Below are 23,383 nucleotides of genomic sequence, written 5' to 3'. Positions count from 1 at the left end.
TATATTTTTATATTCTTGTATAATTTCCTTTGGCCTGTATTCCACATGTGTCACAGTAAGTGGAGGTGGTGTTATCTGAGGTAGAGCTCAACTCTTCAAATCCTCAAAGTTTAGTCAGCAGGAGCCTCTCAGATGTTGATCTGCCGATGTGATCACCTCTTGCCAGGGGTCTAAATCAACAGTCCTGCTCATCTAAACCTTTAGGCCACTATTGACCTGTGGTGAACCCAGTTGTACTCATATCTCTGCCTTTTCATGCCGCCTCCCTTTCTGTTCCCCTTATTGCTCATCGCTTCTCTGTGGCATCTCCCTCCCGTTGCTGGCTTTAAACTAAGCTGTGGAAATGAAAGTGCTCTGCGGATAAGCGGCGTACTGCAATGCGTTATGACTGTCTAGCATGAAAGTGCAGACATGGCAGTAGAGAGGGGGAAAAGGGTCAAGATAGATCAGAGAAGTTATGAACCAGAAAAAAAAACAATGCCTGTAACTGTCTTTTATTCACAGGACACAGACACACATTTTCAGCTAGATTTTCTTTTGTGGGCGGTTTGTTTTGTTGTTGAAAGTTTTCAATAACCTCATTTACAAGTATGAAATGGCTACAATGACGCATGCTTCTGATCTTATATTTACAGTAGATAATGCAATAAAACTGTATGACATTAGCTGCCACACACTTCCTTTATTTGGCATTCACAAAAGTAATACCTCATGCTTCAGTAATGGCCCTGCCAACTTACTCAACTGCTGCTGAACACAGTCATTCTCACCTCGTAAACCAGCCAGCGGCAAAAAATACTTTAACACATGTAGTACTTAGGACAATGACCCAGAGCAAAAAGCCCATCATTGTCTAATCCTTGCCTTAATCCCCTCAATTTGAAACCTTAAAAAAAAGTTCTCTGCAGCATGTGTCTCCGCTGAAAGATCTGGCTGCTGTGTGAATCTGAGAGGCTGCAGAGATCGCTGTGTACTTTGGATTTTACCTCATCAAAGTCTGCACTTTGCCGCATTATGAGTGTGGGGATTGTACAGACGGCTTTTCAGGAAATGGGTTAATATGGTTGGCACACAAAGGCGCGACCATATACCTGTTATGTGAAGAGACTTGTTATGAAAACATTATGTAAGCCAGGTCATTTAGCGCAAAGGTCAAGCATCGGGGTTCACTTTCAGTTAAAACAAAACAAAAGTTCAAGCTGCCATTCACAACAATGAGTAAAGTTTAATAGTCTTTGTGGTGCGTGCAGTGCAGCCTTATTTAAGTTTTTCTAATCAGTGTTTTTTTTCCCCATCTGTTGTATAGGCTCAACTGCACTCCCTGTGCAGGGCTCTGTCCTAAGGTGTGTATGGGTCTGAAAACTGTGGACTCTGTCACTGCAGCTCAGGCTTTGAGAGGCTGCACTGTTCTCAATGGGAGCCTGGTCATCAACCTGCGTGGAGGAAGTGAGTGTCTGTGATTTGTTCGGTAACAGATAACAGCAGACAGAGCTGCACGTTACACACACAATCAAGCAAGTCAGTCGTACATGAAACATATTCAACATAAAATGAAATGAAATACATTTTAAAAGCCCAAAACTGTGGGAGAAAACATATTGTGATGTATGTAATAAATTTTAACTATGTGAATACCAAAAAACGAATATAGGTAAAACAAACTGATAATTCTGTGTAAGGATGGTCCTTCTCATGACTAAAAAAATGTGAAACTCATATTGTTATAGAAAAGTGCAGGAAACGAGGTGTAGATTTACAGAATTTATACTTGTGGAATAATATTTTTATTTTCACGTAGCTTAGCAAAAAGCTCAAATTCCCATAACCAAAGTGAATAAATAAGCAGTGCATAATTCCCAGATAATTACAAAGTATGATTTTTGTCAATATAAATACATTTACCAAAAACAATTATTTTTGTGTCAGAACAGGCTCAATGATATTATTTATTTATTTTGCATATAAGAGAAGACTGTGATTTAAAAGAAAATAGATGAACCCAAATTTAAAAACAAGAACAACTGTCAGGGAACTTTTGTACTCAGTATGCTGCAGATTCAGAAGTCACTTTAAAGGCTCGTGTCTTCTGGTTTTCTGTAGACAACATAGCAGCTGAACTGGAGGCCAGCCTGGGCCAGCTGGAGGAGATCACTGGCTACCTGGCAGTGCGACGTTCCTACGCCCTCGTGTCCCTCTCGTTTTTCCGCAAACTCCGTGTTATTCGTGGAGAGGAACAGGAAATCGGGTGAGACTCCGTCTTCTGAACCCATCTCATCCTCGCCATTTCAGAGCCTCCTCCTGTAATTATGAGTTAAAAGCGGAAGGACTGACCTTTTCAAAATGTCTTACTGTGGTAGCAGTTTTTGGTTAAACTTTCCCAAATCATATATGAGGCTTCATTCAGACGAGGTGGTAGACAGTTGTAGCACAATGGGCTGCACTTACAGTAGAGGGATCGACATATGAGGCAAATTGTAGAGGAAGCCTACTGAAATACTTTTCTACTCATGTTACTTTAGAGGCTTCTTCAAAAAAAAGCTCTCTGCCAAGTCTCCTATGCATCATGAAAAATATGTTCATGCAATCTTGTGTATTCTTTTCTAGAAATTACTCATTTTATGCCCTGGACAACCAGAACCTGCGGCAGCTCTGGGACTGGTCCAAACACAAGCTCACCATCCTGCAGGGGCGCATGTTTTTCCACTACAACTCCAAACTCTGCATGTCGGAGATCCGCAAGATGGAGGAGGTCACGGGAACCAAGGAGCGGCAGTTGAAGATGGACATTGCTTCCAAGACCAACGGAGACCAGGCCTCATGTAAGAGCCTCAACTCTGGAGACGTGTTCATTGTTGCAGGAGTTACTATGGCAACAGGAAACACAGTCGGCCCTGGTACAGACGCAAACATAGACACAGTTATTGTTATGACGGTCATTTCCTGTCCTCGTGTGTTTGCAGATGTCTTACCGTCGACCTTTCACCGACACAGTGTTGTAGGAACAACCAACAGAGCAAAGCTCTCACAACTGTTAAACATGCTGATATAGGATTTGTGCTATTTTTGTAAGAGGTACACTGATATGAAATTTCAGGACCTATAACTATAATTTCTAAGTATCTGTTTGTTATGGCCAATACAGAAATGACAACCGAAGTTAGGACTGATATAGTGACAGGTTTGTTTTTCTAATACAACACCAACATTTAGAGAGCCTTCACCAGCCCTAGAATAAAGAATACAATTCATCGGTCAGGTTCCAGAGAGATGAAGACAAGGGTATAATCTCGCTTTTTTAGCTTTTTGAAATTTTTCCTTTTTTAAATTGACATAAGAGAGATGGTCAGGAAAGACAAGGACAGGACCTGAGAACTTTCTCAGGTTTGGTCTAAATTGTATTCCGTCTTTGGTAACATCTCTTTTTTTGCTACATATCTCGGGTCTGTGTGTGAATATGTCAGGGAAAAGACATAAAAATCGACTCTTCTCCGCCTGCAGCTGCTCATTAATTGCTGCCAGTGTTCCCTCTTCATTTGGCTCTGACCACATTTTTGATTAGTCCTGATTGTCCTCAGGTGGATTTTAGACAGGTTCTGACTGTTTATAGGTGCTTTGTAGATCAGATGCACAGAAGTTTGTTTTGAATCATAAAGATTGTAAAGGCCTCTGTCTAATACAAAGGTCTGTGTCAGCCACTGAGATACATTTTTCTTTATCAAGGTTCTTCTTATTGCTGCATGTTTGGTCTAGTTTTGATTCAATATGTACTGCCAAATGTACTGCCAAATATGGCAAACTTGGTGCCTCGTATTTGCTTTGTTGTGTCAACCCTCAGCAAAGTTGTGTGTGATCCGTCTTATCATCTCATCACGTTTTTTTGTGGCGTTTACCCTGTGCAGGGTGTCAAATGTCCAAGACGCATACAGAAAGTTTTGAGCGTGGAAATTCATTCTTTAACCTTGGGAAAGCACATGTGACACACTTATCTTGAATCAAAGGTCCACTTACTAGCTTTTTCTGGGCTCTTAACCACATCTCACAGTCTGCAGGCATGAATGAAACTGACTCATTTGTCATCACATGGCCTAAGTGTGAATTGTCAATACCAGGTGGTCACATATAGAGGTGAGATTATGACTCCTTCTCTGTTCAGGGATAGTCTCCGGTGTCAAATGTGAATGGCCTTCTTGATATTTCTCCAGCTGTCCACTGACTCCTGGTCGATGACTGTGTCTCGATCACTTTCTAGTCCCAGTACACAGGAACACTTTTATCCTAAATGCTGTTGCACTATTTAACCCTTAACTGCGCTCAGCTCTAGCCCTTGAATTATTAATTTGCACTACAGTTATGTAATTCTGTCCAACCATACTGAAAAGCAAAGACAGATGTGAATGTGTGCACATTAAATAAGTATAGTTTTGCATGTCAACTGAAGACCAAAGCACATTAAATCTGTTTTTCATCTTAATTTAGAAAGGTGGCTAACAGTCTCTTATCTAAGCCTAATCTACTAAAAGTGATTGAGTAGGTAGGGGTTGGCTGCGGCTGCTCCAGGACGTTGGGTTGTTAAATCGACAAAAGCAGATGTTTCTTCACTAATTTCTCTCTATAAGAGCTGCTTTACTTTAAACATCTTCAGCTGTTCATTGCTTTTAATTGATAAATGTCTCTTCTCAGGCGAGAACCACTTGTTGCGGTTTACCCAGATCCGAACCATGAGCGATAAAATAATGGTCAAGTGGGAACCCTTCTGGCCACCAGACTTCAGAGACCTGCTGGGATTCATGGTGCTTTACAAAGAAGCGTAAGTTCATTTGCAGTCAGCAGTCAGCCACAGTCACAGTTAGACTTGGATCTTTGCCAGACAAATATTGTTTTCAGCTGCTGGAGCACTTTGTAGATAAGAGAACTAGAAACATGCTGACCAGGTAGATCTGGTGGATTGTGATAATGTCAATTCCTGCTTCCCTGACTCATTCAAAACACCAACATATAAACATCTGAAAACAACGCAGTCTTCTAATTGATCAGATAAATTAAAGGTGAACGTCAAATTTAACGTTTGTGCTGATTCATCAGTTGATACAACCTTTAATGATTTTTGCTGGTGCCGCAGAGGTTTTCTTGAACCTCACACACTCGACCTGCTCAGGTAGTTCAGCTTAACTTGCATACATGTAGCTAAATGCCCATGGCTCTTCTGTCTTACAGGAGATATATTTTATCTGAAATTCTTTGAAATGTGTGTTTTTTCTATAAGAAAAGTAATATTCCACGCATTTTTCTTCCTTTTGAAAACCTGGCATTTAGAAAATCTGCAGTGCTCTGACAATTTTTTTTTTTTTAACTCCACACACTCAGATTTTTTGCATCTTAAGACTTGTAGCCTTTAGCTCCAGCTGGCTCTCAAAAGGCATTAGTCAACTTATTTCCCCCATGCACAGTAGTACTCCCCAAGACCAGTAAACAGTCTTTGATGTGTAAAAGTGATACATTCCCCCTTTACGCTGCAACTGTAGGTATAACGTCAAGAGCAGCAGAGGGTGTTTTACATTTCGCGTGACTAACATGGCTCAGTACTTCAGCTTTTGTAATGACTTTACATCCGAAAGCACCAGCAAAATTTAAACTATTGCTTGATAGTGAGCTGAGAAGAACTTTGTTCTGTAATGTTCTGACAACAGGCTGAGCCATTTCCTTGGGCAGACGGAGGTGATCGTAAAACACACTGTCACTCTGATCTTCTTCGTGAACCAGGCGATCATTCAACTTTGTTACATCACCAAAATGGAGAGAAAACGTAGGACACTAGCAAACGTGTTGATTCAATATGGGTTTCTGAGTGATAGCTCCACAAAGTAATAAAATCATCAGAAAATATCTTTGAATACACCCCCCCACTATGAACCAGCAGCATTTTGAGGGTCTCTCTGGCCTTAGGGATGTTTACACAGCTCTTTTCCTCATCTGATGACTGCTCCAGTAAATACAGTGATGAATTGTTTGAAAACATCAAACTGAAACTCAATATCCCTCCTCAACTGAAATACAATTTAAGCCTACATATAACACACTTTTCGTTTGGCTGCTGTTATTGTTTTTCCCAACATAGACCTTTTCAGAACGTAACTGAGTTTGACGGGCAGGACGCCTGCGGCTCCAACAGCTGGGTGATCGCTGACGTGGACCCTCCACGTCGAGCCTCGGAGGGGGACAAAGAGCAGTTTGAACCAGGTCATCTCATCATGCCACTGAAGCCCTGGACCCAGTACGCCATAATGGTGAAAACGCAGCTCTCGGCGTCTGATGAGCACCAGATCCACGGAGCCAAGAGCGAGATCATCTATGTCCGCACCAACGCCACCAGTAAGGCTGATTCAGATCTGTGTTGTTTGCTGGTTCTACAGTAAAATAAATAAAACCTTGTTGTAGTTCAAATCTCTGGACCCCCACCCTCCTTGTTGGTACCCAAATCAGCAACACCAGCTCTAGGCTGATGAGCGTGATTTCCTCCAACCCTGCAATGTTTTTCTGATTCAGAATATCTGACATTTTCCTGTGCCGTCTGGGTTGCATAGGTATATTCAAAATCATGTAACTTTTCCATTAGTGGATTTTTTTTTCTCCACTAAAGCTGGAAACAAGCTTCTTCAAAGATGCACGAAAATGTCAGCAGAGAAGGGTGGTGGGTTTCAGAGACTGACAGCAGAGTCAACGCACACACACCCACTAAAACTCAACAATGCATTGTGCGGATTCAGGCATCAGGCAAAATGTACCTTTCCGTCATTTTAATGATACTAATGTTTAAAATGGCCCGTTCAGCCGTACTTTTTACATCGCTGCAGGTCCCACAGTAGAACTTTGTTACTAAACAGCACATGGATATGACCACGCTTCCCCGAAGTGGTGGTGTCTTTTTTTAGTTATGTATATCAAAAATGTTGTGGTTTGTGAAACACTGTAGAAAGAAATGCAAGGCAGACCATGAAACAAAGCCTGACAGGATTCCAACAGGGTCTGCAGGTCTTGAAAAGTCTTAAAAGGCAATGACTTCAGTTCCCTCAACAAAAAAAGATACTAAAACATATTAAAAAATCTTTGATTTCATCTACTCATTTCTTTAAATATTTGTCTCTTTTTGCTGTGAGCTCTAATGTTATTTTTTAATTGATTAATCATTTTAATTGTCTAATCCATCTATTCATTTTCTGCTGGCTATCTGGGTCTGCAGCATGTTAAAAAAGTTAATTAGTTAAATGTCATATAATAAATAATTCTAGGCCCTCCTGGCTTTCCTTGATACTGTCTAACGTTGGATGATGTGATTGTGACACAGATATTGTGTTAAATGTGTCATTAACAAGTTCTTAAAAGCCTTAAATGTAACTCACCAGATACCTTGTAAAAACACAGGTTTTTTTATTATAGGTTCCCGTTGTGGAAAAGGCCTGCATGTGTATTCTGAGTCACCACTGAATTCTCCTTAGATTGTACCAGACTTCATTCACTTATTTTTAGGCTGGTCTTGAATCCACATTTCCTGCGGTGTTACTATCATTGACTGGTGGAGTCAGTGTTGGTGTGTGTCAGTCTGGCTGCTGCCAAAATGTCCTTGGCACAAGAACAGGGAAGAGGAAGACAGATGGCACGATTCGCCTGGGGTGCCACCGACCTACAGGGCGCTACCTCGTGCAAGGTGTCTGCATCAGTCAGTCACGCAGCGATCATAAATCTCTTCCCCAGAAACTAATTGTACTCCGCCACCCACGGAGTGTGTCGTGTGCAGTTTGGGTTCATCGTAGTCATGATGGCCCGTCTAAGTGGCTTCCTTTTACACAATGTGCGTTTCCTTCCTGATAAACAACATCAAACATGACAACCCTCACTCACATGAAACAGGCTCCCAGCAGTCAGCCAAGGGAGGGTTGTTGTCTACCCAGCTCCGGGTTCCTGGTCTGTGTCATGTCTAACCAGCAAACCTCGTCAGAAGGGCAAAGCTGTCATTACAAATAAGCTGTTGCTGGTGAAACTTAGTCTGACAATGCGGTCGGACCAGTGTGTTGCACCGCCATGAAACGGGGACAGCATAATCACACTGTGACAACGAAGCTCAGGTCTCTGTGTCAGAGACAGAGACACACAGGGTAATGTGCAGATGTCAACATTTAAACTTCTGTTCAGTGTTTTTTTTTTTTTTTTTTTTAAATCAGTCTTCTCAGAAATGTTGCTGCACTTCAGACCAGGACATTGTCAAGATGTTTCTTTGTTTCCCACTCAAAACTCTGATTCATATGTCAATTCAAAAGATGGCTCATCAACAGTAGGACAGTAAGGTGATGTTAGTCAGTGTTCAAACCACATGTAGCTGGTTTCTACTTTCTTATCAGTTAGCCACAGTTGACACAAAATCAAAGACTAAAAAAAAATAATAACACACATTTAGATGTATATTATGAACAATAAGCACTTGTGGCTTTTGTTAATCACACACTGACTCATGTTGATCTTGTGTTCGTGCTGTTGATCTGTGTTCACTAAGTAGGAGCCAGTGAAAACCAGAAAAATATACATCACATCATACTTTGTTTTTGAACTTGTAACCGTCATATTGAGTCTTTCATGATGACAAAGTGAAAGCTAAATTTTCGCTCCTGCAACATGTACGCTGCATTTCACGTAAAGCTAGTGATTTGTCAGAGTTATTGAAATAACCTAGAACCAGATCAAGATGTTGCATAAACATTGTCAATGAGTTTCAACTGAATTTTGAAAGCATCAGTCTCAAGTTTCTACAAATAAAATGAGGCGTTTTTCTAATATAAGAATAAGTTAATATTTTCTGTGAGAATGTAATTTGAATTTTGTGTTTTCTCAGCAAAATTTGGAAATATACAAAATACCACTGCTGCCCAAACAACTGAAAACAAGAACTGAAACTAAAAATCTAAACCACAGCTAAACACAAGAAAAAAGAACTAAACTAAACTACCAAAAGCCACAGTGAAATCCACGATTAAACTAAAACTGAAATACAATTATACACCAGCCGTGGCTCAGAGACCAAGAAGTAGCCGCAGTTTCTGAAAGTACCTTTTAAAAATGTGCAAATTACAACTTATATAGCAAGGCTTTTTCTTGTGATGCCCAGAGTGCAGAAAATACTACCAAAAATTAATATTTTGTTTATTTGGCCTTTACTAACTATAGACTGAATGTAAATTGATAGTACTGACAGTGTTTATATGAAACAATTCTCTATTATGAGTAGAACACAAACATCAAGTAGTGTAATGACCAAACAGAAAAACAGGGGGGAATACCCAGAGCAGGCAGCTGCTGGTCGCAGGGCTACACCCTGCCAGGAAGTGTGATATGAAATGCAAATAAGATTGAAACAGTTTTTCTCCTTTGCTATTTTTCATAAATCCCAATGATTAATTTGTAGATATCTGCTAATTGTGACGTCAGTATATCAGAATTTTACATTGAAGAAATATTTTTATTAGATATTATCCCACAGTCCCCTATGAATGTAATGGAAAAGTATATTCACTTTTTTATACAACTTTATTTGCTAGTATAATAATAAGTGGAATTTGATGGTTAGAAATATAATATAATATAAAGTTTTATTTGCTACCATTCATTTTTCATATTGTCCCATTTTCTATATATTGTTACTCCCCCCATCTACCCAACAGTAAAAGTTCCTCCTCACTGAACAGCTTCCTCTGTATTTCTGTGATGTGTCCCCAGAACCCTCGGTCCCGCTGGACCCCATTTCCTCGTCCAACTCTTCCTCCCAGATCATCCTCAAGTGGAAACCTCCCAATGACCCCAACGGCAACATCACTCACTACTTGGTCTTCTGCCAACGTCAGCCTGAAGCCAGCGAGCTCTACAAGTTTGACTACTGTCAGAAGGGTGAGCCACATTGTTTGTGGTTGTCCTGTTATTGTGTCTGCTTCATTTTTAGTGGTTTTGTGTGTCTGAGTGTGTCTGAAAGTGAGAAAAAAAAAGAATGTCTTTTGCCAGCTTTCCATTAGTTGAAGAGCTCTTCTCACTCAAAAGCTGTTGACGGCTTCAAGTTTCTCCAGTCTGCTCACAGAACGCTCTGTAATGACTTTGTGATCTGACTCTCCCTAATGGGTAATTCACATTTAGATTTTATTTAGATTTTCCAAATGTATATCGACCATTGTTACATACAAATCAACACAACGAAATCACACAATCTTAACAACATCCACCACAACAAACTTAACAACCTTTTTACTACAAAAAAGTCAAAAAAAAAAAAAAGTCAAGTCTTATTTAACTTTAAGGAGCCAGCTTTCCTAGCACTAGCTAAAGAGGCCTTGCTGTTAACTTGATGACAAAATATTTTTTACAGGTTTCATGAGCTGTAGGAGCCGTGGCAGAATCTTCTTAACCCTCAGAGAGGCAGGAAATTAAAAGAAACATTTCCACATGACAGCAGCAAAATGTCTAAGGCACAGTGTTAATGGTGCCTCTGCTGGATGAAAATTTTAGACAAAAACATGGCATGATTTGTGGTGCAGTTTTATCTTTGAGTGCATTTTAATCATAGTGATCTTAATGTAAATTGAACCACTGGTCGTAACAGGGACAGCACTATTCTGTACTGACTAAGCAAGAAAATTAGGCAGAGGTAGGGTGCAGGAATCTTTTTTTTTTTTTTGTTTGGGTGGCATTATGTAACTTAAACTGCGCAAAACCTAATACTAAGACAATCAGGATCTTCCCCTCACTCTGGCAGGGGTTCAGGCTACGTTCAGACATTTATCTTAGTACAGTTATTCCTGTCACAACCTGACCTACAACGATGCCCTGCCATCACTGTCCATCCATATTAACACACAACCAAGCTTTCCTCTTTTGAACTCCCATAACTCCCACGCAACCAGAGAGATGGGAGTCTGTGGGGAGGTCGTGTCACTAGGAATTTATCTCCACTAGAGAGGGTGAAGACCTGGGGATGACAGTGACAGACCTGCCCCTCTGGCATGTGTGTGGGAGAGTGTGTATGTGTCTGTGTTAATCTCAGCTGTCATCCCATTCTCTCTGATTGATTGTTTTGTTTCCCCCTCTGGTTGCCACGTCCGCCTCCATTTCACCAGGGATGAAGTTGCCATCACGGGTGCCCACTCAGGTGGACAGTGACGAGGAGCAGAAATGGAACCAGACGGAGGAGCAGGGCCAGGGGACACGATGCTGCGCCTGCCCCAAAACCGACAAAGAGCTCAAGAAGGAGATAGAGGACTCAGAGTACCGCAAAACCTTTGAGAATTACCTGCACAATGAAGTCTTTGAGATCAAGTAAGACAACTGACGACGAGATCGTCTTTTTAAGAATTTAATGTTAAGAAAACTGTAGCGTTTGTGCTTTTACATTTTATGTTTTTGTCAAAATCTATCCAGTTCAACTTTGTTTTCAATTCCTATACAACAAATTAAAGTTGCATCATCCTGTGCTTGGTATTTCGATCACACAAAATAGTGTCATTAGGATTAAGTTGAATGTTGGTGCTTAATTTTGCCATATGATGCTTATTTAAGTTTTACTGGAGTTCAGCTTTCGTTCAAGACTGTCTGTCAGGCCCATCCACCTGTCCCGCCTGTCAGGTCCATGAACAGACAGAAAAACACAAAAATAATATTTATAAATTCATCCTAGCACTGCCTAGAAGTCATCGGGGACATGACATGAAGTCATCATACGACATGTTCTACAATATTGTTTAAAAATGGTGATAACAGCGCACATTTCCAGGCAGTCTCTCCTGGAAGAGATTCATAGTGTTGTACTTGGTTGCTCGCACTAAAAGTGACAGAAATAGTGAGAAACATAAAAAGAGAGCCAGAGAGAGAATTTCAAACTCTGGCTCCTTTCTCGCTGCTGCAAAGCTGGACCATCACTATGTAAAATGAGTGTGTTTTCATTCAGTTTATTTATTTATTTTTTTTCAAATTTTCTTCTGTCCTCTAAATGCTCAAATTTCCATGTCTTTTATGCATTATGGAAAGCACTTTGAACACGTCTTGCCTCGTTTAGACGCTCAAGACAGCGGCGCTCTGTGATGGGCATTGCCAACCGAACGCACCCCTTCCACACCACCGCCCCCAGCCCGCCTCAGGGCACACGCATCCCCGACGACGAGGACGAGGAAACCTTTGAAAGCACCAAGTCTGTGGTCACAGTCCACGCCAAAGAGTCCACGGTGATCTCCAACCTGCGGCACTTCACCAGCTACCAGATTGAGATCCACGCATGCAACCACCCAACCAACCCGGCCCGCTGCAGCATGGCAGCGTATGTCAGCGCCCGCACAATGCCTGAAGGTAAAGAGACAGGGAGCGTTTGACTCCTGTGTTGACTGTTACTAAGCAGCTGGATGATGTAGGTATATGTAATGAACCCTGTCATTAAGAGGGTCCTGGCTTCTTCAGTTTAGGGCTGTCTGATCATTATGTATTTATTTATTAATAGTGTTGTCCTCGATCGTTTCTTCTCTTCTGGAAGTGGTGATTTGTTCATTGCTGATGTTTTTGCATGTTGAGTGACACATTATGCATTTTCCACAAATCTCTTAAAGCTGCAGTAATCAATATTTTTATATTAACGAAAAAATTGTCGATATAATGAGAAAGGTGGTGACAAACGCAGAGATTTTTACTTGACTCTGCAGTCCCCCTCAGCTCTACAGAGCATTTTGATGTCTTTCAGCTCATTGTTTTGGTTTTATGGCTCAGGACTTTACTTTGTAGTTGAATTCTTGAATTCTCAGCAGTTTAGCACCTAAAAGCCACTAATTTTTCTCCGAGGTTGAGCTTAGAGAAGATTGAATGTTCGAGTTAACATTCACCGAGTGGCCAGACATACAATGCTTCTCCCTCCCTGCTCAGTGTGTAAACTGGAAACTGTTTGCTAAAAAACATGTCAACTTCATGAAGTAATAATATTTCAATAAAAAAAGATCAGTTAACACCTCCTTCTCCACAGTCCTTCTGCCTTCTGTCCATCCTATCATAGTCTTTCTTGCAACAAGTGATCCACTGGTTTACACTAATAATTGTTTAAACTCTTGTCAAGGTTTAAACTTGAAATTGAGCTCTCACTGTCCATCTGACATACAACAAGCATTATGTATGATTATGGAAGAAATGATTAGATTTCATGGGACTTATGTTGCTGGTCGTGTTTTTTTTTTGGTCATTTTTCCTTTTTTTTTTTTTTTTTTTTTAAAGCTAACTGTGTATAGACAGTATGAGTATGACATGCAACAAAGATCCCCATTGCAGCCACATGACATAATGTCATAGGCATTAGATTAGCCAGGCGCCCCTCTGCAGCTCATCTTCTATTTATTCCTAACAGACAAACAAAGTTTTAGTAGAAACATGATTCATGAAAATGCGTGACTTTCTTCTCCACAGACAAAGCTGATGACATTGTGGGTCCCATCAGTTACGAGGTGACAGAAAATACAGTGCACATCGCATGGCTGGAACCTGTGGCCCCTAATGGTATGATCATCCTGTACGAAGTCAACTACAAGAGACTGGGAGACACTGAGGTGAAGAAACACACATCTGCACATACCATCTGTCATGCCTTTATTGTTCTAGTATATGAAGCTTGGGTCACAGAGTAGATGGGTTCATTCTAAGTTCACCGCTACACATAAACTCATTCTTACCCAGAAAGCACTTTTCATATTTCCCTTCCTCATTAAACACAATAGCTCAGGCCATAATGAAAGACAATCAAATGAAATTAAATGCGTTCATCTTAAAACTGGCCATGCAGCACAAATAAAAGAGGCAGTACTTATTACTTATTTAGAAATTTGGCCTTGTGGTCTCAGTAATGTCATTTGTTTAATTACTTCAGTGGAGAAGTCATTTTGGCGTTCTACCGTGTTTTAGTTGCTATGGAGACAGGTCTGCAAAACATTTGTCTGATGCTGTAGACTGTTATTTGCTGTGGAAAACAATAAAAAAAACAACTCAGATGTTTCCACAGGGGAAACATGGAAAACATGAAACTGTTTCCTATAACATGAGTCAAAATGTTATTTTAAACATGATATTTAAAACTGGGAAGTTATGAAGCAGCTGTTTGTCATGCATTTTTTTTTTTTTTTGTCCACTGCAGGAGTTGCACTACTGCGTGTCCAGGAACATGTACAAAGTGACCCGTGGCTGCAAGCTGAAAGTGATGCATCCTGGGAACTACACAGTGAGGATCCGGGCCACGTCGCTGGCTGGAAACGGATCCTGGACCGAGCCCACATACTTCTATGTCCAGGACGCAAGTAAGTCTCTGCCATGAAAATCAACCAAGCCAAGACATAGTTTAATAGGAAATGAATTTGTTTTGTTTTTTTTATACTAAAATGTCTGAATTAAGAGAGGTTAACTAAGAATCTACTATTGAATGAATAAATTATTTTATTTTTGTGTCTGGCCACTTAGATGAACCATTTCTCATGGAATTAGTCAGACACATTAATAAACAACAAATCAAACATTATGGTATGTAAATCCACCTGCATCTTATAGCAGAATATTTTGACATTACATATGTATGAATAGCCTACACATAAAGTAACGGGACATATCCGACAATGCAAATTGAATAAATGCATACACACAGCTTCGCAAGTATAAACATGATATTTAAAATTGAAATGAACATAACCCAGACAAAACCAAATCCAAATGTCAGTTTTATCTATCATAAGTTATTCTCCTGCTATTCCATGCTTTAGAAATGTATTCAGAAAATACTAAAAGCACTATGAAAAGGGCATTATGTTAATGCTCCATCCTCACTTGTAATTAAATTTAAATCTGCAACATGAAATTTTTTAAAGCTTTGTCACAAATATGAAGGAGAATCAAACTCATTTTATTTTCCACCTTGTTCAGTTCACAGTATTCACAGATGTGGTACACACATCTGTATCTTCCAGTATACTGCATCTTATCTCTTGTTTTTAGTCAAATGATACTTAACATATTCTTGTCATTTATAGAATTTCTGAAAGCATCAATAATCAGTTTCTGCCAGTTTTTCTCAGCTCTTAGCCCTGACATGTTATTTAAAGTCCTCCTTGGAGATAATTATCCATAAATCCAAAATCTTATAATAAATCAAATATTTAAGATGGCCATTCACCTCCAACACAAAAATCACAAAGAAATATTGTACTACCACTTGGTAAACCCAGAAGCCTGTTCCTACTCCCACCATTAATTTCCATTAACTACCAAAACAGGTGCAAAAGAAACTGACCCTTCTATAACAGACGTGCTGAAGCATTTATAACTCCATTTGCCTGACAAATAAAAGTAGAAATATTTTTCATATAGTCTGGAATATGTAGATTAATCCCCTACTTGTAGAGTCTGTTAGAACTGATGCACCATATTATATTGTCAAGAAGAAACAACAACATACTTATATTACATTGCATCAGTAAGTTCAAGCTGTGTCCACTTGACAGCTGCCGTTCATTAACCTTCATATTTGAGGCCTTCTCATCTATGAACCAATCAGCTCCTGTCAAACATCTTTAAATCAATCCAGGAAATGAATGTAAAACATACAGATGCCTGGAATGACTCAATCCTCTTATAACCATTATCACACAATGAAATGATGAAGCAGACTATGTTCACAGAGCAGCATATTGATCTGAGCTGCGGTTTAACACGTGGGTTTTATAAGAGCTTGTTTTTGTTCTTCTGAAACGTGACTCATTGTCTGGGCGGATGTGTTGAACAGGCGATCCTCTCTACGTTGTGAAGATCGTCATTGGGCCGGTCATCTGCTTTGTCCTGCTGCTGTTTGTGGCCGTGACAGGATTCGTCATGTTCAAGAAGAAGTACGCAGTTATCGCATCCTGTTAAACGCCATTTTCTTACTGTGTCATATTTTGTCAGCATTTCGTTAAATGCTCTTCTCTGTTTCCTTTTAGTCAAACCCAAGGGCCAAGTGGTCCCATCTACACTTCCTCAAACCCAGAGTATCTCAGTGCTAATGATGGTAAGCGGTTTGATCGGTTATATGTTGTTTTTGGGTTTGTTTGTTTTTTTTTTTTTTACCTTAAACGGGATTTATAGTTTTGATTCAAGGGATTATGCCACCTTGCTCAAAAATATAACAACACCCAGTCAACTTGTGTTGTCCCGCAGTTAAAGAAAGGCTCAGTTACTTCCTCCCTTTTAACCACCAAAGCCATCTCCATTGTAAAGCTTCTGCACGCCATGATCACCACTTTGTGTCACAGAAAATGACAGATCATTAACATGGCATTTCACACCAGTAGTCTCCAGTTCAGTGAGGAGTTAATGTGGATACCATTAATGAGGCTTCTTGTGAAATCGACATTTAATTCACTTGAAATATCACCAGTCTTGGAAAGATGCTAGTGAATAAAAAGGAAAAATGTGGCTGTTGACCATCTGCATAATCAGATCATCCCATATCTTAGTCTCCCACTAACCCACTCTCTCATGTGTCTGTAAACTCAGTCTTCATAAGTTGTAATTTGTACCTGGAAATGTGTTTGCAGTGTACGAGGAAGACGAGTGGGAGGTTGCCAGGGAGAAGATCAACATTTTGAGGGAGCTGGGTCAAGGCTCCTTCGGCATGGTCTACGAGGGCATCGCCAAGGACATCATCAAGGGCGAGTCAGAAACACATGTAGCAGTGAAGACGGTGAACGAGTCAGCCAGCCTGAGGGAGAGAATCGAGTTCCTGAACGAGGCCTCTGTCATGAAGGCCTTCAGCTGCCACCATGTGGTAAGGAGGGACGACATGTTTTGCAAGGAGAATTCATATTGTACATAAACACAAAGCATTCTGGTATTTGTTTTGATTCATGATGACATGTAAAAGTGCCAGATAGAGTGTAAATCAGTGGAGCAGTTCTCATGTTTACATAATTTGATCAGACTATGGTGAAATAAAAAACTCCTCGTCCTCGTCTCCCAGGTGCGTCTGCTGGGTGTTGTGTCTAAGGGCCAGCCCACCCTGGTGGTGATGGAGCTGATGACCCACGGAGACCTGAAGAGCTACCTGCGCTCGCTCCGACCTGACGCTGAGGTAATGAGATCACAGTGCACAACCCCATATCACAAAGTGAATCTTAAGTGTTTTACGCTCATATTAGTTTTAGGTTGAACTTGTAATTTGGTGAATTTGCATCAGTACACAAGCATAAACATTATTGAAATATCTGCTGGTTTCCTTATATCTCTTCCCTAGAAACATTTTAATAAAGGGCTACTGAACTGTCAGTGCTTTATACACACATAGTTTTTGTACACATGTTGTGTTTTACTTTCCAAAGTTTTATTCAATCCAGGATCCACTGCTGCTCTTATTGACAAAGTTAGGATGTTATTTGGCAATTTGTGAAATATAAAGTAAATATACCTATACCTCACAGGTAAAGGTACTGTGGTTCCACAGCTTCTGTCTGGGCTGAAGACTCACCACAGATGTACAAATATAGAACAATTTAATTCCATCTGTGTTTACATTAACCAGCAGTGACACAATAACCACAGGGTGATTTTTCTTGTTCTCTCCAGTCAGACTGTTGTGGATTCTGAACTCAGTCACATCTACAACATGAGATTTTATTAGATAAGGTGCTCTCTTATTTCTGTTTGTGTAGTGTTATCACCATAAACCTACAATATCTGAAGTCAGCTAAAAACATGGCAGTAGCCTCACACAGGCTTGTGTGGAGCTGAGCACCTGTCGACCAAAGTGACTGAGAAAAACTGTTGTTACTAAGCTTTTCAAGTCAAGTGTGATAATCAGCTTTTGGTAATATCAAAACTAATTATTTTTCTTAATGCTGTGGGATCTAATAAATAATACGAATCAAAATCAACAATAAATCATGAGTTGTTAATATGAAAAAAACAGATTTTCTATTTGAGCAGGTCAGAAATTTCAAATCTCTCTTCTTGTGTTCCTCAGAACAACCCCGGGCGTCCACCGCCCACCCTGAAGGAGATGATCCAAATGGCTGCTGAGATCGCAGACGGCATGGCTTACCTTAATGCCAAGAAGTTTGTCCACAGGGACCTAGCAGCCAGGAACTGCATGGTAGCTCACGATCTTACCGTCAAGATAGGAGGTAGGTTTTAACGAAGCACAACAGAAACACACAATTTGATTTGGTTAAAGCCACCACTTTTAACCCCCAGTGATGGTATTAAAAAACCCGATGTGGCAGGCAATGCACACTAGAACATACACCACCGTGGCAGCAGATTGAATTTGAAATAAGTATTAACCCGTGTAGAAGACATTTTTAATTAATATTGTTAGTGTAGTCGGAGAAAACTGTTTTTCACTGTGCTGTCAGGAAAATGTTTGACAGTTCACAAAATGAGAATTTTGTGAACTGCTATAAAGGAGTGTTTTATGGGTCTATATTTTCCTAATTTCCCAAATATTTCCTAGAATGTTTCCTGGTTTAAGAATTATGTAGTTAGGTACTAATAAATGGGCCACATAAAGCTAAAGAAGTTCAGTTTGGACCATGGTTATTTCACTGGACATATGGTATTTTGTGTTTACACATCAGTCACTGTCCCGTCTATGCCGCCCGTCAGTGGCTTTAAGTTTGGATGTTGGCGCTATGATCCTTACATGAGGGTCAACTGGAGCTCAGCAGGTAGAGCAGGTTGTCCACTAATCTCAGGGTTGGTGGTTCGACCCCGGCTCCTCTCTGCCCGAACAAACAAGAGAACCAAACTGGCTAACCTCAACAACAGCATACAAGTCAAATTAGACCTATTTATTCAGCATCTTAAACATTAAACACTTTGTTGTGGAGTTCTCCACAAGGTACATAAGATACTATAACACCTGACAATCTGAATAAAGAAGACACATCACTGACACTTAAAGCTGTTGGAAAGTTAAATAAGACACATTCAGAGACAACAAATCAGCACATGTTTGACTGTAACTAACTTTATTTATAAATTTAATCTTTTCCTCCCAGACTTTGGTATGACGAGAGACATCTACGAGACAGACTACTACAGGAAAGGAGGGAAGGGCCTGCTGCCCGTCAGGTGGATGGCCCCTGAGTCTCTGAAGGACGGAGTCTTCACTGCTCATTCAGACTGCTGGTCAGTGATACTTCTGACTTCAGGTTTATGTGTAGCTACAGGTGCTGTACATAACATGTATAGTTATGATCGATAGTTGGTGTCAAGCATTATCTCAAAAAGTTAAATGTTAGGAAATCCAGTTTTGTGGAGCAGTTTCAGAATCTTAAACAGCTCATCAGTTGCAGCTTCTTTTAATGCAGCACCATCCTTCATACTTGATACCCACATCATTTTATTTTATTTTAATGTATTTTATGGTGCTTTTGTGATAAGTTGATCAACACAACAAACTAATCCCTTGAGTCCAGACCAGAATGACAAACAGTTATAACATTACAAATATTAAAATGTGAGACCAGAGCACTTGTGTGCAGCTAACCTCCTTTTTTTTTTATCCGACGTTGTTTACCAGCAGTTCAGCCGCCACCTCTGTCCTCAGTCTACCTGTTCACTGCATCAAGTGTTTACAGACAGATCTACTCTGTTAGATATCTAATTGGCCTGTCCTCATTCTCCCTGTGTCGCTGTTGTTGTCTCTCCTCCGCCTGTTTGCCAGGTCATTTGGGGTTGTGCTGTGGGAGATCAGCACGCTGGCCGAGCAGCCGTACCAAGGCCTGTCCAATGAGCAGGTGCTTAAGTTTGTCATGGACGGAGGCTACCTGGACCGACCAGACAACTGCGCTGACAGATTGTAAGTACAAGAGCAGGCCTACATTAGATATGGACTGAGAACACAAGAGTTCTGTTGTAATATCCAAAATAATTACTGACAACCAGAGTCAGTTTATTTACATTGCTCAAAAGAAACAAGCTGCACTAGAGTTGCAACAATTAGTCTATACATCAATTAGTCCATCAGTAGAAAATTATCCTGAAATGATTTTGATAATAAATTAATCATTTAAGTCTTTTTTTAATCACAAATGCCAAACATTCTCTGATTTTCTATTTATCTCTATTTTCACTTATCATCTTTGGGTTTTCCAGACAAAACAGGACATTTGAAAACCTCACCTCAGACATTTTTCATGGCTTTCTGACATTTTGTAGGACAAACCATTTATTTATTAATTGAGAATAATGTAATCAATGATGAGAACAATAGTTAGTTTCAGATCTCTTTTCCTTACAGGGAAAATAAAAGAAACCTTTGAAGGACTTTAACTGATACATTCCTTCATAACGATAAATGATGCAGCTCATTCGTGTGTTTTTAATCATTTTTGGAAAACAGTGGAGGTCTGCGGCACAGAGGAATAAGCTCCATCTGTCTGTCAATTATACTTGTTAGTCACATCAGTCCATTGTTGGTCCTTCCATGGGATTTCTTGGCTTTGTGAAAATGTGGAATATCACCAGCTTTATCCTTAAAGTTATTGTTAGATTGTATTAAATGAGGTAGTCTCAACCACACTGGGTGATCAGTATCATTTAACCTTGATCTCACTCTCCCTGGTTCTCCACCCAGACACAACCTGATGCAGATGTGCTGGCAGTACAACCCCAAGATGCGTCCCACCTTCCAGGAGATCATCGAGATGCTACGCGAGGACCTGCATCCTTCCTTCCAGGAGGTCTCCTTCTTCTACAGTGAGGAGAACAAGCCGCCCGAGAGCGAAGATTTTGATCTGGACATGGAAAACATGGAGAGCATCCCGCTGGACCCGTCGTCCTACTCCCAGAGAGAGCAGTGTTTGGACAGAGACGAGGCCTCCTCCATGGGCCTGAGGGGCAGTTACGAGGAGCACCACATCCCGTTCACACACATGAACGGGGGAAAGACCAACGGACGAATACTGGCCCTACCGCGGTCCAGCCCCTCCTAACATACTATACACATCCCGCGCATACACATCGATGCTATAGATTTAAATATATTTTTGTCTTTTGTTGTCATTTTATATAGATCACACTTTTATCACACTCTCTTCAGAAGCCCCTCAGTGCAAATCTCAGGACCTTATTTTTCTCCTCAGATGCCACAAATACACACTACAGCAAGTCCACACACGGACGCAAGACACTTTTTTGTATTTAAGGATGAATCTCCTGCGTCTCTTGTCAATGATTGTAGTTTATATACTGTATATATATTGCCAAGTTTGTGCTAGACTGGGTGGATAATGGATTCAACTGTGAAACAAACTCTTGACAAACAAGAAGGCTGCTAAACCCACTGCCCCTCCCCGAGTCCAGACTGTGTCCCTCCCCCACACTTCAACAAAAGGGTTCATCCCTGGGTTGCTAAGTTTTGAAAAAAAGTGCCCTTCTATTTTGTCTGTGGCCTATATCAGTTGTCATGGAACTGTGTCTAAATCTTTGTATGAAAGTGGATGATGAACTGACGAAATGAAAGACTTTGGGAACTCTGTTGGATGGTCGAAAGACGACGCATCCTCGAACAAACTCTTATCCACTGGAGAAGCTGGTTGAAGTGGCTTACCTCCTCACACTCTGCAGTATTCCAAAATGGCTCACAGGATAAACACGGGACTTTTGTCTGGTTATATTTTTTTAATTTATTTACCTGTCTTTCTTTTTTTTTTTTTTTTTTTTTTTTTTTTTTTCCTTTTTTGAGTTTTCACATTTACAGCTGAAGGATATTTAAACTGTTTTCAAAAACATGTTGGCGAATGAGTTCCTCAGATTGACCAATAGCTGCTTCTTTGGTATATTTTAGTGGGTCTAGAAGATAAAATATATAAATATATATAAATATATTATTGATGTTTTTGTACATAGCTGATATGTTGTCATTCTTGAGGTATTTCCGGTCATAGAAAATGTTTTTACATGTTAGTCTCTTATGTTTATTTTTTCTAATCCAGAAAATCATACTAATTAGCTTTTTTGGACTCATGATCAACCAGCAGCACTTGGTCTTTTTGCTATGCGATGCCTGGGAGAAGAAGCGTTTGGCGTCTTCAGCTTAAGATGTCTGCCCATCATATCAAGATCAAATAAAATAGTGCTGTAAATAATGCAGCAAGGTGCATTCATGAAGAGGCTCTGGCGGTGCTTCTGTTATTTTCCAGATGGTGATGTGTTTCTTCAGTGAATACTGAGATTTCTATGTGTATATAAAGGGAAGCTGCTTTTCTCTCATTGAGCAGAGCACGGAGGGCAGGGGTTTGTTTCCAATAGAGCCACTCATGCAAAAATGTAATATACACACATTCAAGTCAGTTTACATGCAAAGTAGAGCCCAGCTGATGTGGGGTTTTTGAAGCCAGTACTTATTTTGATATTTGAGAGTAAAAAAGAAATCCAGATATGCAATGTTTGGGGAGTTATTGCTTTTTTAAACAGCCACTTAACACTACATAATCAAAAAACTTGTATCAATAATCCTTCAAACTTTATTTTTGAGAGTTGTGGCAGGTACAGTACATACTGAGGCAGGGTGTTTTACAATTTCCATATGATTACTGTATTGACAGCAAAGTCTGTCAAACTTAACCTGAAGTACAGTTATTATAAATATGATACAGAAATGTGGCTCAGACTCAAGTGCATTGGGTTTGACAAGGAAGTATTTAAATGCAGTGATGCCACCTACTGGACAACCGTGAGATTGAAACTACTCTGAATGTGATCACATACTTTGCACTTAGTTGGAGGATTGTCAGTGTTCAGTACAGTGAGGGTGCAGCACAAATTAGAGCAAAAGCCAAGCTTTGCAAGGCACAAAACGGTGCCAGAGAAATCAGATTTCAGGTCCAGAATCTCTGAGAGCAAATGTCCCGATCCTTTTCAAAAAGGCTTAACATATGGACAAGACCAAAATATATGTGTATGGTCCACCGAAACTGATCCACGCTCCCTCTAGCTGGAGTGTGACCCACTTCATTTGGATTTCTGGTTGGGGGTAATAAAGAAACAGATCAGACTGTGGACTGTAGTAGAAGTAGACTCTCAAAATCCCCAAATCCTCAAAATGATTATGATTTCCATTTGTTATTATTCTGCAAAACAAGGGGATGCCTTGCTTGGTCCAATGTGTCTGCCTGTAGTCTTGTGCTAGCTCAGCAGTTTGACCTCTGTGGAGCTGAAATCTCTTTACCACTTCTCACCATATTTTCACTGACAAAACAACTCACTGATCTCGGAGCCGGAGTACTTCACTAACTCTACCCGGACAGCCCAATACTGACTGAAAAAGGTATGTCTATTAAAGGTTTTTTGAAAGACAGGTAACGCGACA

At 40.2% G+C, this 23,383-nt stretch overlaps 1 protein-coding gene across 1 annotated transcript in view; it reads left to right on the top strand.

Moving 5' to 3' along the window:
• Nucleotides 1-22,182, top strand: part of insra (insulin receptor a) — a 53,677-nt gene extending 31,495 nt beyond the window's left edge. The window contains exons 4-21 of the mRNA XM_071491765.1: nucleotides 1,307-1,446; nucleotides 2,101-2,245; nucleotides 2,605-2,819; nucleotides 4,681-4,807; nucleotides 6,116-6,369; nucleotides 9,763-9,930; nucleotides 11,148-11,346; nucleotides 12,083-12,369; nucleotides 13,465-13,604; nucleotides 14,186-14,345; nucleotides 15,821-15,920; nucleotides 16,014-16,081; nucleotides 16,611-16,840; nucleotides 17,033-17,143; nucleotides 18,032-18,191; nucleotides 19,068-19,197; nucleotides 19,736-19,870; nucleotides 20,648-22,182. Of these exons, the coding sequence (XP_071347866.1) occupies nucleotides 1,307-1,446; nucleotides 2,101-2,245; nucleotides 2,605-2,819; nucleotides 4,681-4,807; nucleotides 6,116-6,369; nucleotides 9,763-9,930; nucleotides 11,148-11,346; nucleotides 12,083-12,369; nucleotides 13,465-13,604; nucleotides 14,186-14,345; nucleotides 15,821-15,920; nucleotides 16,014-16,081; nucleotides 16,611-16,840; nucleotides 17,033-17,143; nucleotides 18,032-18,191; nucleotides 19,068-19,197; nucleotides 19,736-19,870; nucleotides 20,648-21,005 (3,127 nt within the window). The 3' untranslated portion in view covers nucleotides 21,006-22,182. The remainder of the gene's footprint in view (nucleotides 1-1,306; nucleotides 1,447-2,100; nucleotides 2,246-2,604; nucleotides 2,820-4,680; nucleotides 4,808-6,115; nucleotides 6,370-9,762; nucleotides 9,931-11,147; nucleotides 11,347-12,082; nucleotides 12,370-13,464; nucleotides 13,605-14,185; nucleotides 14,346-15,820; nucleotides 15,921-16,013; nucleotides 16,082-16,610; nucleotides 16,841-17,032; nucleotides 17,144-18,031; nucleotides 18,192-19,067; nucleotides 19,198-19,735; nucleotides 19,871-20,647) is intronic.
• Nucleotides 22,183-23,383: the final 1,201 nt, after the last annotated feature.

This window comes from Trachinotus anak, unplaced genomic scaffold (genome assembly GCF_046630095.1).
Source record: "Trachinotus anak isolate AG129_WGS33_773 ecotype Australia unplaced genomic scaffold, CSIRO_AGI_Tana_v1 ptg000012l, whole genome shotgun sequence".
Taxonomy (NCBI): Eukaryota; Metazoa; Chordata; class Actinopteri; order Carangiformes; family Carangidae; genus Trachinotus; species Trachinotus anak.
The sequence above is the reverse complement of the archived record's forward strand: the minus strand, read 5'-3'. Positions and strand labels throughout refer to the sequence as shown.